Source organism: Pseudopipra pipra, chromosome W (assembly GCF_036250125.1).
Source record: "Pseudopipra pipra isolate bDixPip1 chromosome W, bDixPip1.hap1, whole genome shotgun sequence".
Taxonomy (NCBI): domain Eukaryota; kingdom Metazoa; phylum Chordata; class Aves; order Passeriformes; family Pipridae; genus Pseudopipra; species Pseudopipra pipra.
The window spans coordinates 4,779,917-4,796,010 of record NC_087580.1 but is presented as its reverse complement, the minus strand read 5'-3'; the positions used below and the strand labels follow the sequence as shown (position 1 = coordinate 4,796,010).

The 16,094-nt window shown below is 55.0% G+C and overlaps 3 protein-coding genes and 2 pseudogenes across 6 annotated transcripts in view; 3 read left to right on the top strand and 2 right to left on the bottom strand.

Moving 5' to 3' along the window:
* The window catches only part of LOC135404463 (C-type lectin domain family 2 member B-like), a 110,472-nt gene that overhangs the window by 36,016 nt on the left and 58,362 nt on the right, over positions 1 to 16,094 (top strand). The gene's annotated exons all lie outside the window — the stretch shown is intronic.
* Positions 1 to 16,094, bottom strand: part of LOC135404462 (C-type lectin domain family 2 member D-like) — a 110,023-nt gene that overhangs the window by 44,381 nt on the left and 49,548 nt on the right. The window lies entirely within an intron of this gene.
* Positions 1 to 16,094, top strand: part of LOC135404803 (uncharacterized) — a 79,139-nt pseudogene that overhangs the window by 32,875 nt on the left and 30,170 nt on the right.
* LOC135404801 (class II histocompatibility antigen, B-L beta chain-like) lies at positions 1,222 to 8,022 on the top strand. Its single transcript, XM_064639531.1, has 5 exons — positions 1,222 to 1,400; positions 1,911 to 2,177; positions 2,864 to 3,145; positions 3,414 to 3,530; positions 8,015 to 8,022. Exons 1-5 carry the CDS (start codon positions 1,316 to 1,318, stop codon positions 8,020 to 8,022), a joined length of 759 nt encoding a protein of 252 aa, XP_064495601.1. The 5' UTR covers positions 1,222 to 1,315.
* LOC135404800 (class II histocompatibility antigen, B-L beta chain-like) overlaps positions 11,790 to 16,094 on the bottom strand; it is a 230,248-nt pseudogene continuing 225,943 nt past the window's right edge.

The following is a 16,094-nucleotide window of genomic DNA, read 5'->3' as shown; positions in this document are numbered from 1 at the left end:
AGATTTTAATGGAGCTGCATTCTATCCCTTACCCTGTAGCATAATGTTTGCACATCCCCAACCCTGTTACCCCATCCCACATCAATCCCTCTAAATCCCGTTAGCGTGTTTAGTCTTCTTTTCAAGGCAGAATTGTAGAAAAGCCTGGACCAGAAGACATCCCACAGACACAGCCACCTTCAAGCCCGGAACTCTGGAGGAGCTCCAAGGACTGTGGGTGCTGCGAAGAAGATGAAGCTGAGGAAGAAGGGGTCCCAAAGATCCCAAGCCCAATTCCCAAAGGGGTGTGTCGGGGGCAGAACGGGGCAGAAGTGGGGGGTGGAGAGATCTGGGGTTGGATGGACCTTGTTCTAAAATCCCAGAGCCACTGCCTGGGGGGTGCCCGTCGTGTGTGTTCCCCTGGCCTGAGGCTCCACTGAAGGACCTGCTCTCTTTATCTCATCTCATCCACTCCCCTGGCCTGGAGTCTTTTCCTCCGCACTCTCTTGAGGAAACGGGGACTGGACCTACCAGGTGCTGGGGATGCTGGAAATCCCCCCCGGTGCCGGGTGGAGCACGTCATCCTGGAGCACCCCCTCAGCCGGGACTGGGGTACGGCCCGGCCCCCCCAGCACCGGGGGCACACTGGGAGGGGGGTGAGGGGCTCTGGGGGCCTTAGGGGGAAATTGGGAGGGAGTTTCGGGGTAAGGAAAAGGGTCTAGGGGGGAATGGAGAGGATGAGAAGGAGGTTGGTGGGTGCTGGGAGGGCTCAGAGGGGCCTTGGTGAGTCCTGGGGGCAACTGGGAGGGAGTTTGGGGGAGTCTTTTGGGGATGGGAGCAGCTTTGCGGGGAAATGGAAAGGCTGAGAAGGGATTTGGAGGGTCCTTAGAGGGATGAGGGGGCCCAGCCTGGACCCGCCAATCCATCCCCGTGCTGATTTTGGGGGGGTCATGTGTCCCCCTGTACCTGCTTTTGTTCTGACTCCAGCCGACTGCTCCCGGTGTCCCCAGTAAAGCTTCCCAATTCTCTGCACTCCCTGGAAGCCCATTTTTGGGTTCACCTGAGCTCCCCCCTCCCCCGCAGCCCACGGACCCCCCGAACCCCCCAGCCCCGGGGCTGCCGCGGGGGCCCCCAACGGCCCTCAGCCAATCCCAAAGCGCCCACGCCGCCCGCGCCCAATCCCAGCGCGCCGCGCTGATGACTCATCAGTCGCCGGGAAGACGCCTCGACAAAAGGGCCCCAACTGCGCCCTCAGCCAAGCCCAGCGCGCCCCAAACCCCCCAAAACGGCGCCGCCCGGCTGGTTTGGGGCTGTCAGCAGCTGTCCGGCGCTGGGCATGGAGCGTGTGCGGGGAGCTGGGGCCGTGCTGGCGGTGCTGGTGGTGCTGGGAGCCCCCCCGGCTGCGGGCGAGGAGCTGTCGGGTGAGCGGGGGGGGCGGGCAGGGGGATGGGGTGGGAAAGGGGGGAAAGAGGGGAGAAAAGAGGGGATGGGAGCCCCAAAAGTGAGTGGGAGGGGGGTTGGAAAGCCCGGAGTGAGTGGGAGAGGTGGGAGCCCCAGAGTGAGGGCGGGGGGGTTCTGGGGATTGTGGGGACGTTGGGAAAGGGGTGGGAGAGGGGGCAAGGGGGTGTGGGAGAGCAGGCAGAGGGGTGCCATGGGGATCCCTGGGTGTCCCTTGAGCCCTGGAGCGGTTCCCTGAGGCTCTGGGGGGGATCAGATCAGCAGTGGGGGGTTCCCAACCCCCCTGTCCATCCCCGGGGGCTGATTGGGGGGTTCCCCTCACCCAAGAGCCGGTGCTGGGGCGTCCATGGGGCAGAGGGGGGTGGGAAAGGGGGGTCCGGGGTGGCCCCCTGAGCTGCCAGCCTGCTGGGGGGGCCTAAGGGATGATGGGGGGGGACACGAGGACACCCTTGACCCGTGTCCTGCACACACAGGGGTGTTCCAGGAGTTGACTACGAGCGAGTGTTACTTCATCAACGGCACCGAGCGGGTGAGATTCTTCGAGACATTCATCTACAACCGGGAGCAGTACGTGCACTTCGACAGCGATGGGGGGGTCTATGTGGGGGACACACCGGACGGGGAGGAGGTTGCCAAGTACTGGAACAGCAACCCGGAATGGATGGAGCACAGACGGTCTGCGGTGGACCTATGCCGGTACAACTACGAGGTGTCCACCCCGCTCCTGGTGAACCGCAGAGGTGAGCGTGGGGCAGAGCGGGTCCCCTCGGGCTCTGCCCCGGGAATGACTCTGGAGCCCCTCAAACCCTCCCTGGGAATCACCCCAGACCCTTCAGCCCTCCCTCGGCCTTTCCCATGCCCTTTGGCTCCCTCCCAGTTCTTCCCAGTCCACTCCATTCTCTCCCAGTTTATCCCAGTTTCTCCCAGTGTACCCCAGTCCATCCCAGTCTCTCCCAGTGCCCCCCCGCGCACCCCAGTCCATCCCAGTCTCTCCCAGTGCCCCCCCGCGCCTCCACCCCGCTGAGGCCACCGAGCTCCCGCCCTCAGCCAATCCCAGCGCGTCTCTCTGATGACGCTCCAGTTGCCAGGCAGACCCAAACCAAAGACTTCCCTCGTCAGGATTCAGCCTCCCAGTCTCGATCGCTTCCTTCCCAGTCCAGACCAGCCCATTCCCAGTCATTCCCAGTCCCTCTCACTCCCTCTCACTCCACTCCCAGACCCTCTGGATCCATTCCCAGACCCTCTCAGTCCATTCCCAGTCGTTCTCACTTCACTCCCACATCTCCCAACTCTCTCCCCAGTGCCCCGCCAGCCAATCCTCTTCTATCCCAGTCAATTCCCAGTCCCTCCCAGTGACATCCCAGTCCCTCCCAATGCCATCCCAATCCCTACCAATGCCCTCCAAGCCCTGTGCCCTCCCTCCCAGTGCCCCCCAGCGTGTCCATCTCGCTGGTGCCGTCGAGCTCCCAGCCCGGCCCCGGCCGCCTGCTCTGCTCCGTGATGGATTTCTACCCTGCGCCAGTGCAGGTGAGGTGGTTCCAGGATGGGCAGGAGCTGCCGGAGCACGTGGTGGCCACCGACGTGGTCCCCAACGGGGACTGGAGCTACCAGGTGCTGGTGATGCTGGAAATCCCCCCCCGGCGCGGGGTCACCTACAGCTGCCAGGTGGAGCACGTCAGCCTGGAGCACCCCCTCAGCCGGCACTGGGGTACGGCCCGGCTCCCCCAGCACCGGGGGCACAGTGGGGGCAACTGGGAGGGAGTTTGGTGGGTGCTGGGGGTGATGGGAGGGGGGTTGGAGGGTCCTAAAGGGGCTGGGAGGGGCTGGGTGGGATCCCTACAGGGGCTGGGAAGGGACTGGCAGGAGGTTTCAGGGACCCCCGGGTGGGCTGGGGGAGAGCGGGCCGGGCTCTGTGGGGTGCCGGGTGGTGCGTGGGAGGAGGTTTTGGGGGTGCTGACCCCCCCGGCTCCCCCCAGAGATGCCACTGGACACCGTCCGCAGCAAGATCCTGGTGGGGGTCGGGGGCTTCGTCTTGGGCTTGGTCTTCCTGGCGCTGGGGCTCGGCTTCTACCTGCGGGAGAAGGTAAAGGGGGGTCCCCAAATGGGGATCCTGTCCCCCCACTTGCTCTCCCAGAGCCTCTGTGCCCCCCCTGCCCCCCCACCCCGCTCTCACCCCCTTTTCTCTCCCCACAGAGCTCCTGAGCCGCCGGCGGCCGCAGCCCCTCCCCGTTTCCTCGGGCCCAGCCGGGACCCCCCAAACCCTGCGCTCATTTGGGGGGGTCGCCCGTCCCCCCCTTCCCTGCTTTTGTTCTCACCCTACCTGGCTGTTCCCAGTGTTCCCAGTAAAGCTTCTCAGTGCTCTGCAGTCCTGCTCACTGGAGAGAAGGGGCTGGGGGTGACTTGGGGGGAAACCGCAGGGGGAGCAGAGTTTGAGGGGGGAGAACCAGCCCCAGGATGGATCGGGAATGGGGAACCCCCTGAGTCCCTCACGTGTCACCCTGTTCTTGGGGGGGTTTTGTGGGGGCATCTGCACCCCAACGGGGCACCCAGCAGACCCCAAGAGGTGCCAGGACCCACATAAACCCTGTAAAAGAGGTGCTGGGAATCCCAAATTCAGTGGGAGGGGAGTGGAACCCCCCAAAAGTGGACCGGGGCAAGATGGGACTGAGGAGTGGGGAATGATGGGAAAGGTGTGGGAGAGGTCAGAAAGGTGGGGAAAAGGAGGATGTGGGACATCAGCCCCTCTTTCCTCCTCTTTTCCCCCTTTCCCCCCGCTCACCCCACAGCTCCTCGCCCGCAGCCGGGGGGGCTCCCAGCACCACCAGGACCCCCAGCACGGCCCCAGCTCCCCGCACACAGTGAAGCTTCCCAGTTCTCTGCACTTCTGGTTACTGGGGAGAAGTGGGGGGGCTTCAAAAATCCTGGCAACAGGAGGGTTTGGACACTCCCTGACCCTGAAATATCACAGAAGGGGGATGTGGACACTCCTAGACTCCAGAAATCCTGGGAACAGGGGGGTTTGAATATTCTCAGACCTTAAAAATCCTGTGAACAGGGGGGTTTGGACAGTCTCAGAACTACAAAATCCTGGAGAAAGGTGGTTTAGGCACATGCCGTGTATCAGGGAGGGAAAAGGTCCGAGAGATACTGGAAGGTGAAAAACTAGACACCGTTGCTACTTAAGAAAGTAACTATTTATTGTGAAAGGTGGCTAACAGTGAAAACATAGGCACTCAAGAGAAAGGGAATAGGGAGGAGAAAAGTGAACAAAAAGACCCTAAAAGGAAGGCACAGCACCCTACTCACCCAGGTGTCACCTACAAGAGAGTCTTACCCACTCTAACCACTTCTAAAGCCTCTCTGCAGCAGCTGCGTGTTCCGGAGGGCTGGCAGGCTCCCACTCCAGCAGGCATCCCCGCTAAAAGCAACTTGGTCCTTCGTGTAGAGCTGACCCCCAGCACAGAAAGCATGTCTGCTTTTATACAGTTCATTGAGCACACCTGCCCGGGGAGGGGTGGCCAGCACCGCCCCGTCAGGGGTTCCCAATCCCACCCCCTTGGTTATGTCAGTGCACCCCTTCTGTGCATGGGTGAGAAACTTGGAAATCCCCTCATGCAGGCGCAGTGAGTCCTGGGGGTCTTTCCCAATTGAGTCTGGGGGCGAGCCTTCCTCACCTCATCATCACTTTCTCCTCCAAATGCCCTTGACGAGCCAGTAACCAATCACAGGAGACCAATTAAAACAGTTTATACAGAAGTTCTCCCTCCAAGGACAAATTTACTGTTTTATCAGTGAACTTGGCAGGAAGAACTAGAAACTACTGCAGGTGGCAAAGGCCAAACACAGACCAAAAATATCATCACAACTCCATCCCAGTACAAGGACTCTGAACCAGAGAGGGGATGAGAGCCGGGTCCAGGCTTGGGAATTGCCGGGAGGGGAAAGGGATGTCTAAGAACAAGTCCCTCAGGAGAGGGAAGCAGAGAGGCTGAGTTTTGACCCCAGCACTAAGGGTGTGCAGGGCAGAGCAGAGAATATGCCCACATAAGATACTTGTGCGTCCGTCTTTGCAGTTGTGACAGGCACTTCTTGTCACAGCCTGTCCTCTCCATTCCAGAATAGGCCCTGGCAACCAAAGAACCAACACCCCACACCATAGTGCAGACCAACCCATGTGCTTTGGGCCCTTTTGTTGTCCTATCCATTCTGGCCTATCCTCTCCATTCTGGAATAGCCTCTGGAAACCAAAGAACCAAGCCCCCACCACGTGACAGTTCAACCCCATGCATGTGCCAAGGGCTCCTTTGTGGTGTCACAGCCTATCCTCTCCATTCCGGAATGGGCCCTGGCAACCAAAGAACCAACGCCCTAAAACCCCAAAGTGAAGCCCCACCTTTGTGCCATGGGCCCTCTGGTGATGTCACAGCCTATCCCCTCCATTCCAGAATGGCTGCTGGAAACCAAAACACCAATGTCTCACAGCCCCTAGTGCAGCCCAACCCCTGTGCCATGGGTCCCTTTGTGGTGTCACAGCCTGTCCTCTCCATTCTGGAATAGCCCCTGGAAACCAAAGAACCAACACCTCACACCCCCACAGTGCAGCCCCACCTGTCTGCCACGGGACTCTTTGGGATGTCACGGCCTTTCCCCCAGGAAAGAAAGCCTGGAACCTTTGGGTTTCAGATGCAGTTGGGGGCCACCCTGGGCACTCCATGGGCAGCAAGAGCTTTCTGTCCTGCCACCTTTTGTCTGTCAGGAATCTTTGTCCGTATTCAATTTGGGCAGTCAGACTGGCAATTGCAGCACAGGGCTCCTGCAAGTGAATGACAGCCCTTCCCTCCAGGAAAGAAACCCCTTACCCTCGGTCTCTTCTCCTGTTCCTTAAAACACAACCTGCAGGGGAGCTTTCTGGGATCTCTTCCCTCGGGAATTGGGAAGATAGACCCGCTCCCATGTTTAACACCTCAGGCAAAACCACCCTTTGAACACCTTTCCCAACCCTCCCCAACCTTTCCCAAAGCCCAGATTTTACAGGTGTCCTGTAATTATGGCCCAATCTCACCCAAGCCCACAAACCATGACAGAAACCTCTCAGCCTCACGCTGCGTCCTTCCCATTGCTGTGCCTTATGTGCAGGCAAAAGGCCTTAAAATCAAGGACCCAAAATTCATGGCCTGTTCTTTTTCCCAGAAAAGAAGGCGTAGTGAACTCTCCAGACCAGGGAACTGGAACATCTCCCCAAAACTCCTTTGGTACACGCTGCAGGGCCAACGATTCCTCTGCTCTGCCCTGTCGGCGCTGCTTTGTCTCATCTGGGTCCCCAGAAACTGTCAGTGAAAGCCGGGGAATAAAATCTCTGAGCAGTTGGTTGGGTTCCAGAGGTGACCCTACTTCATTCAGCACTGAAGGGACACGGGAATTGCTCTCTAACACCTGTACATCAGTTCTCAAAACTTTTAACTGTAGCATGGGTCCTTGTATAACAAGGAATGAAGACGCTCCTCGTGCGGTGGTGTGGTCAAAGAGAACTTTTATTCAAATTTCCCACTCTTAAATCCCTGTGTACCATGTGACTTCTTCAGCCAATAGAGTTGTATGTGACTGCGCATGTCCCCTCGGGCCCCTCGGCCTGGCACATCCCCTGTGCATCCAGACATGCTCCCCACACATCCCCTCTCTCAAATATTTAAAGAAGTCACAAAAAACAGTGTAAAAAACAGTGCAAACAACTAGAACATTGTAAACTACCAAGCTTCGCAGCGACCCAGCGCATTGCTTCGCTTAGCTTCTTAACTCTAACATGAACCTTTTAAAACCTTATATTCCTATAGGGTAGTGCAACTTGGATAACTATTTTATTAACTTGGGGCCTTTAGCCCAACTGTGTGTAAACTATAACTTTTATTAATCTGAGGGTTTTTTAATAACTGGGGATTTCAACTTTATTCAAGAAACAGGGTAAGCATATCAAAACTCAATTCTTTCAAAGTGACCTTGTGGTGTAGGTAATGTGGTTTTGTGAGGTATTCTGTGTTTTTATGTTTTCCAGTCACACAATTCTCTTATTCATTCACTCAGCTCACACACGACGGCCGTCATCATTCACACACAAACATACACACACCAGTATTTGCAGTTTGCTTGTCACCACATTGGTCATTAACATAAACTGAAACATAACATAACTGTTTTTAAACTCCTGAGTTATCTGGTTCCTGCAGCTGTGATTGTGTATCCAAATAGGGCTTTACACACCTGGAGGGAATCCACTTAAGTTCTTTTCCTGTTGCCACACAAGCGTAACCTCTCCCCCAAGTCATAAGATCTAAAGGTCCTGTCCACTGTCCCGAAATCAAATCTTTTACCATGACTAGCGGCCTGGGAGAGGCAAACGCCTGAGATTTGTGCTGCTTCTCATATCTGCTTCTTTCAGCACTGTCACAATTTAAAAAATTGATAACATATGTGGCTTTCCACAAACGTTCTTGCGGACTACATAGCTTCTCCCCCCCTCTTTGTTTTATTAGCATCTCTTTCAGTGTGCGGTGTGCTCTTTCTACAATTGCTTGTCCCGTAGGCGAGTGAGGAATTCCTGTAATATGTGAAATTCCCCATTCTGATAGGAAGTTCCTTACCTTTTCAGAGACGTATGCTGGTCCATTATCACTTTTAATTTGTTTTGGAGTGCCAAGGGTAGCAAAACAGCTTAGCCAGTGTCTTATTACATCCTTGGCTTTCTCACCTGTGTGTGCTGTAGCAGTGATGTACTGTGAATGTGTGTCTACAGTTACATGTACATATTTCAAGGGGCCAAATTCTGGGATATGTGTAATATCTGATTGCCATATTTCATTGGATACTAACCCTCTGGGGTTAACACCTTCCTGAGATGGCATAGGGGTGATTTTTTGACAGTCTGGACAAGACAATATGATATCTCGGGCTTGATTGATAGTAATTTTGAATTGTCTCTTTAGAGAGCGTGCATTCTGGTGAAAAAATGAATGGGACAATTTTGCTTGCTCAAGGGTCCTAGGTACTGTGTTGAACATTGCTGCTTTGTCAGCTTCCCGGTTCCCTTCAGCTATTGGCCCTGGCATGTCAGTGTGAGACCTGATGTGCATTATATAGAAATCAAACTTTCTGTGATTGACAAGGAACCAAATAGAATGCATTTCAAACAACAAATGAGGGTTAGAAACATCCCGAAGAAATGAACATTCTAGACGTGAAACTAACCCTGCAGCATAACAAGAATCAGTGACAATATTAACAGGTTGTTCAGAAAACTTTTCCAAGGCAATACGAATAGCAGCCAGTTCCAGAACCTGTACAGAGCATTGGTTCATGATCTGTACTTTTTGTTCCCATTGTCCTGTATCAGGATTCACCCAAGTCACTGCAGCTTTTTGTGATCGTCCAGATGCATCTGTAAAAACTGTGAGGCCTTTTATTGGCTCACTCCTGCATCTAGTCGTGGTTCTTAAAGGTAAATTACCGATTTCTGCCCAAAGTTTGTGCTTAGGGAGATTAACTGAAATGTTACCATCAAAACCTGCTAAGGCAGCTTGGAACTCGGTGTCCTCAGCCAGCATCCAAGCAAAATTGTCCTTCGTGGCTGGAATGTAGATGACCGCTGGATCCCTTCCATCTAGTTCCTGTAGTCGAGCTCTGCCTTTAATAACAAGCTTAGCAAACATTTCATTAATTGTCCATACAGTTTTATGTGGGGTGTGGGGCAGAAATAGCCATTCTAGAACCAGCAGTGGGTCCTTTTCAGTCTGGTCCCACTGAAACAAGACTGCAAATGGCTGGTACCTGCTGGGAACTAAGGCCAGGCAGATTTGCAGTTCAGGATTTCTCCTTCTGCTCTGCCTAGATTCTATTGCCTTGGCACAAATGTCCAACGCCTGTTTTGCCTCTGCTGTCAGAGACCTGTTAGACGTTAGATCAGAGTCCCCCTTTAATAACACAAAGAGAGGGTGTAGCTCCTCTGTGGTTAAGCCTAGAATAGGCCTTAACCAATTAATAGCTCCCAGGAGTTTTTGCAACTCATTTAGGGTTAAAGTGTTCTTTACCTCGAGTTGCAGTGGCTGTGGGGAAATCTGTTGCTGCGTGATTCTCCATCCAAGATAGGTCCAGGGCTGCGATCGCTGGATTTTCTCTGCTGCAACCTGCAAGCCTGCTTCTTGGACAGCATCAGTCAAGGCAGTAACAACAATTTGCAGTTCATTTTCTGTGGCCATGCTTATTAGAATATCATCCATAAACTGATATATTATTGCAGAGGGGAAACGCTTTCTAATGGGTTGAATAGCATTTGCAACTACTGTTTGGCATATGGTTGGACTGTTCTTCATCCCTTGAGGGAGAACAACCCAGTGATACCTTTGCATAGGCTGTGAGTTGTTTAATGCTGGAATGGAAAATGCAAACCTTGGGGCATCCTCGGGATGCAGGAATATGGTAAAAAAGCAATCTTTTAAATCAATTATTGTCAGAGGCCAGTTTGCTGGGAGCATCGCAGGTGAGGGTAATCCTGGTTGCAATGTTCCCATAGGTTCAATGACTGCATTTACTGCTCTGAGATCCTGAAGCATCCTCCATTTGCCAGATTTTTTGGGAATGCAAAATACAGGAGTGTTCCAGGGACTATTTGTTGGCACAATGTGTCCTGCTTCTAATTGTTCCTCTACAAGCATTTTTAAATGATCAAGCCTTTCTTTTTTCATGGGCCACTGGTCTACCCAGACAGGCTGGTCACTTTTCCAGACCAGCTTAATCGGTGCTTGGGACGGCTGACCAATGGCCCCTATTGAAAAACCTGGCTGCTTGCAGGAGGTATTTGCATGACTGTGCCAAACTGTGAAAGTATATCACGTCCCCACAGAGAGCAAGGGATTGGAGCTATGAATGGAGCTACCTTTGCTAATTGTCCCTCCGGCCCCAAGACAGTGAGTATTTGAGCACTCTGTCTGGGTCTTTGTGTACCTCCTACCCCTTGAATGGTTGCAGCTGGGCAAACAGTAGGCCAGTCAAGTGGCCATTCGGAGTCCTTTATGATGGAGACATCGGCTCCCGAGTCCAAAAGGCCTGTAAATCGGTGCCCATTAACCTGGCACGTCATGAGCGGCTGTGTGGCTGTGATGGCTGTTGCCCAGTAAACTTGTGGTTGTCCCGTGCTGCCAAAGGCCCCCGAACCCCGCTCCCTCCCCCCCTCCCCTGCAGGCGACGCACTGTAAAAGGGGATTAACTGAGCAAGCTTCTGTCCTTTCGGAATGAAGCAGGGGGGTGAAGGGGTCCAAGCCATTATTAGAATCTCACTATGAGAATCTGAATCTATTACACCTGGCAGCACAAACAAACCCATTCTGGTAGTGGAGGACCTTCCAATCAGCAGTGCATGTACCCCTGGATTAAGGGGACCCCAACACCCAGTCGGGATTAGCACCACCTCAGTGGAAGTTATAAGGACTGTGTCCCTGTTGGATAAGTCCAGCCCAGCGCTGGCTGCGGTGGAGGAGCGCAGATTGCTGGCTGGGGTGTAGGGGCACAGAGCGCTGGCTGAGCTGGGGGGGCGCAAATCGCCAGCCTGTTCCCTTGTGTCGCATGTGATTGCTGTACCGGGGCGTGCGACAGCGCCCCTCGCCTCCAGTTTTTTGGCATCCTCCTTGCTTTGGTTTGCTTTCGAGGTACCAATGCTAGGGGTCTCTGAGGGCAGTCCCTTTGGAAATGGTCGGGGGCTCCACAAATGAAGCAACCTTCTCTGGGTCTGGCCCCCTGCTGTGTCCTTAACTGAGTACTCAGTGCTACTGCTAGCAAATCTGATTGATGTGTTAAAGAACCTACTTCTTGGCAGGCACGAACTAATTCTGAGATACTGCAAGTTTCCCTCTTAGGAAGGGTTTGCAGAACTCTCTGGCAGTCCACATTAGCATTTTCGAAAGCCAGTCTTCTGCTAAGGATTTCTCTGGCTTCCTCATTTTCAATCTGCCTATCCAGAGCAGATTGCAGCCGATCTAGGAATTTTGTATAAGATTCTGTTGGGCCCTGTACTATTTTTGTAAATGACAAGTTTGCGTCTCTGTCTGATGAGGGTAATTTCCTTATTGCCCGCAGGGCATGCTTTGCAATGACTTCGTATACCTCTCTATTGTAGCCGGTTTGTGCATCTATGGAACGATAGTTACCATCCCCTGTGAGTTGGTGTGCTGATACCCCTGCTTGTGGGTCATTAGCATAGGCAGAACAGATTTCTCTAAAATCGTTCAGCCATACATTGTACTGTGTGTTAGAAAGGCTTATTTGTAACAGGGTTCTCCAGTCATGAGGCATGAAGATATATGTGGAACTTAGTGATTCTAAAAATGCAAGCGTGTTAGGGGATGAAACACCCGTTTCTCTTATTAACTGTCTCAGTTCCTTGGTTAGTTCATGTGGTAATGGTTGGAATCTGCAGCTTTGACGTGGGCCGATAATTACTGGACATGCTTGTATAACTTGTAAGTCCCCAGTACGCAATGCCTCTTCTCTACATAAAGCCCACCTATCAATTGTGCCCTCTCGGTATGTCGCTTCATCCTTTGCCGGCGGAGCTATCCCGAAATCCCCCTCCTCCTCCCCCCATTCTCCCCATTCCCCCCCCCCTGCAGCTCCGGCGAAAGCGGCTGCCTGTGGGTGGGTGGTGGTGGTGGTTGGGGAAGACGGCGCAGGGGCGGGGAAGGATGGGTCAGCGTCCGTATCGCGTGGCGGGCGAGATGGTGGTGCCCGCCCCTGGGCGCGTACTCGGCGTTCATGCGTGGGATGGGTTGGCAAGTAAGCTGGGCTAGCCCCCCCACCCCTGTCACGGGACCCCCTGCTGCTGTCCCACGGACTGGAACTTCGCATTTGAGGTCCCGCTCCCTCCCGCCGGTCCGTGTCTCTTGAGTTTCCTGTTCCCTTCCCCAGAGTTGAATTGTGAACGGCTCCACCCCCTCCCCCCGCCGCGGTTTGTGTGTTTGAATTGCGGCGCGTAAAAGTGGGGCTGCTGGTTGCAGCGTGAGTGGGGGTGTATGAGTTCGTCGTTCTTTTATGGGATCTGCTTAATGCAGTCATTATAGCTTGCCAGGCTGGATAAGCATTGTTTGCCTGGGAATCTCCTCCCTGAGCCCTGAGTTTGATAAGGTTGCCTATTTTGTCCCATATGTGAATGTTGAGGGCTTCAACTAGAGGCAGTTCTGGTACGGCTGCTTTAATGAGCCGCACCAACTCTGAGAGTTCAGCCCTTGTAACCTGAACATAGTAAGGATTCAGCAGAGCAGCCAGTGTTTCTGTGTCTCGTGATAGTTCGGTAGGGAAAAAGTTTCCCATGTTACCTTTGAGCCTCGGCGCTGCTGGGGTGCGCTGCTGAAGAGGGTCTGTCGGTTTGTGGATTTGTGTTGGCTCACTGTCGGCTGGGCTGTGGCGTCCCGTCGGCGGCGGCTGATGTCCCGGTGCAGGCGGCAGACGGCAAGCGGCGGCGGCGGCACGGGCAGCTGTAGCGACGGACGCGGGGGCTGGCTGTAGAGGCGGTGACCTGGGGTTGCGGCGATCGGCGTGCGCGGGTTGCAAGCGGCGAACGAAGCGGCGGCGCTGGCGGCGGCCTCTTGGTCACGTGGCGACGGCTCGGCGTGGTCCCGGCTCCGTCTCCGGTGAGCGCGGCGTTCGCAGCGGCGGCAGCGGCGGCTCCAGGGGCTCCCGCGGTTCGCTGGGCGGCGCGGGGGTCGGAGCGCGCTGTATTGGAAGGCGCGGCTCGGCGCCTTGGTAAAGCCCGCCCGGTCTGAACACGGCGCAAGGGCTTTTTGCTGGCAGTGCTTTTTAAGCACGCCGCAGGGTCAGTCAGCAGCAACGAGCAGGCGGGGAGCCGCGGCCAGTTTCTGCAGGACAGAAAACTGGAACGGGGGCTCCGCGGGGGTCAGCGGTGGCTGGGGTTGCTAGGACGCGGCAGCGGCAAGCCGCTTTTGCACGTGGTCCACACAGTCGGTAGCGAAGGGTCGCTTTATCAAAAATGACCGACACTTAGGGAACAAACAGGCCTTTCCCTGACGATCTTAAGGTGCTCCGCAGCTCGGGGCTCCGAGCTGCAGCCACGTCTCGCCCAGGGATCAGTCTTAGACGTGCGGAATGCGTTCCAGACAGACTCACCGTCTTTGATGTTGCTTTGACCTTCTTCGCTCTCTCGGTGGCTGTTTTGACCTCTCGGTTTCTTCTTCAACTTCTTTCTTCTCTTCTTCTGTGCACTATCTTACTATTTTTGAGCTCGCTAAACTAAACTGTCCGTCTCTTAGATGCCACTAAGACCACGGATTATTGACGTCAAGGTTTTTTGCGGTAAAAACTCCCGTCTCCGAAAATCGAGACGATCCCGGAGTTACCGGCTAATCTCCTGATCCAGGATATTTATCTCACTTAATATAAGCTAAAAATGTCCCTGTCGGGTCGCCATTTGTAGCATGGGTCCTTGTATAACAAGGAATGAAGACGCTCCTCGTGCGGTGGTATGGTCAAAGAGAACTTTTATTCAAATTTCCCACTCTTAAATCCCTGTGTACCATGTGACTTCTTCAGCCAATAGAGTTGTATGTGACTGCGCATGTCCCCTCGGGCCCCTCGGCCTGGCACATCCCCTGTGCATCCAGACATGCTCCCCACATTTAACTATTTTTACATTTTAGCAGACAAAGGAACTCCTGTCCATTGGCTTACCAGTTCTCTACAGGAATTCTTCTTCTCTCTTCTATTGGCTGTTGATTTCTCACTTTGCATGATACTTAGTCCACAATTTTTGTCCTTTTCTTGCCTTTTCCCTGGATAGAGAGAGCCTCAGTAACTGTCTGTGTTAGTTTTGTCTTTGTCTCTGGTTTCTCTAAGGGTCTTTGTGGTTTAGAAATTCTGCTTTCTTGGTGTCCAGGTCTCAAAAATAGATTTCTCTGCCAGGTCTCTGGCCACTGAAATATGGCAGGCCTTAAACTTTTACATTTTTTTTCTAACAAATGGCCATGGCCCAGAACTTGTCCATCATCCATTGTCTATTGCCCCCATTCAATCTCCTGCCAGCAGTTTCTCCCCACTGCTGGGTGGGCTCCTTTGTCAAGCACTAGAACTTGTTGGGTAACAGGCCCAGTCCTGTTGCCTATTTTTCGTGGGGATGTGCAGGAGGGCATTGAGTCTTCCAGGAGAAAATTGGCAGAGGACCCCAAGTTGGCTTGCAGTGTGGATGTGCTGGAGGGCAGGAAGGCTGTGCAGAGGGACCTGGACAGGCTGGACCTCTGGGCCGAGCCCGTGGGCATGAGGTTCAAGAGTGCCTTTGGTGCCTTTGGGGCCTCTGGCCACAAGAACCCCCTGCAGCTCCAGGCCGGGGGCAGAGGAGCTGCAAAGGGTCCCCGTGGGAGAGGCCCTGGGGGTGCTGGTGGACAGAGGCTGAACCTGAGCCAGCGGGTGCCCGGGTGGGCAAGAAGGCCAAGGGCAGGCTGGCCTGGATCAGAAAGAGTGTGGCAGCAGGAGCAGGGCAGTGATGCTTCTGCTGGACTGGGCACTGGTGAGGCCACCCCTGGAGTGCTGCGTCCAGCTCTGGGCCCCTCAATTCAGGGAGAACCTTGAGGGACTGGAGTGGGTGGAGAGCAGGGCAATGGAGCTGGGCAAGGGTCTGCAGTGCATGGCCTGTGAGGAGCAGCTGAGGGAGCTGGGCTTCTCCAGCCTGGAGAAGAGGAGGCTCGGGGCTGACCTTCTCCCTGTCCACAACTTCCTGACAGGAGGCTGGAGCCAGGTGGGGGTCAGCCCCTTCTCCGAGGCAACAGGCGACAGGACAAGAGGACACGAGGACCTGCCTGTCAGGGGCTGTTTGTCAGGGACAGGAGCAGGACTTTTTGGAGAGAAACAGGGATTAGGTATTGAAATGGGCTGCCCAGGGAGGTGGTGGAGTCAGCGTCCCTGGAGGTGTTTAAGCAAAGACTGGCCATGGCACTGAGTGCCGTGCTCTGCTTGACGTGCTGGGGATGGGGCGTAGGCTGGACGCTGGTTGATCTCACAAGTCTCTGCCAGCCTCAGGGACTCTGGGCTTCTGTGCCAGCCCAGCCTTTGGGGACAGCGTGCTGGTGGCTCAGAGGCTCTGTCCTTGCCTTGCCTTGCCCATCTCCTGGCTGCCAGGCAAGGGCCTTGTGACATCACAGCCTCTGTGGAACAGCGCTGTGGCTGAAAACTGTCAGTGCTGCGTCCCCGTGCCCAGAGCCTGGGCAGAAGTCGGCTGGCAGGGACGGGCAGAGACTGTGCAGAGGTGTCAGCTCGTCCCGCAGCAGCACGATGCCCAGCCAGGGCATCTCCTGGCTCCTCAGGCTCTCGGTGCTCCTGCTCTTGCCTGGCCCACTCGAGCCTTGCAGCCGTGCCACAGGTGCCATTGCTGAGAACCGGGGTTTTCCTTGGATGGCCCCTTGCCAGAAAAGGCAGGAGAGGCTGGAGAGAGGGGAAGGAGGGGGGTCAGGCCGCTGGGATGGTGCCGGCGGGCCGTGAGCCCGAAGCCAGCAAGGCCTTGGGCCCACACGGTGTCAGGGGAGGACTGAGAGCCCCCAGGGAGGAGGAAAGCTGGGCAGGCCCCAAGGCTGCTGGGCCTCTTCCTTGCCAGCCCTTTGGCCAAGGCCCCGAGG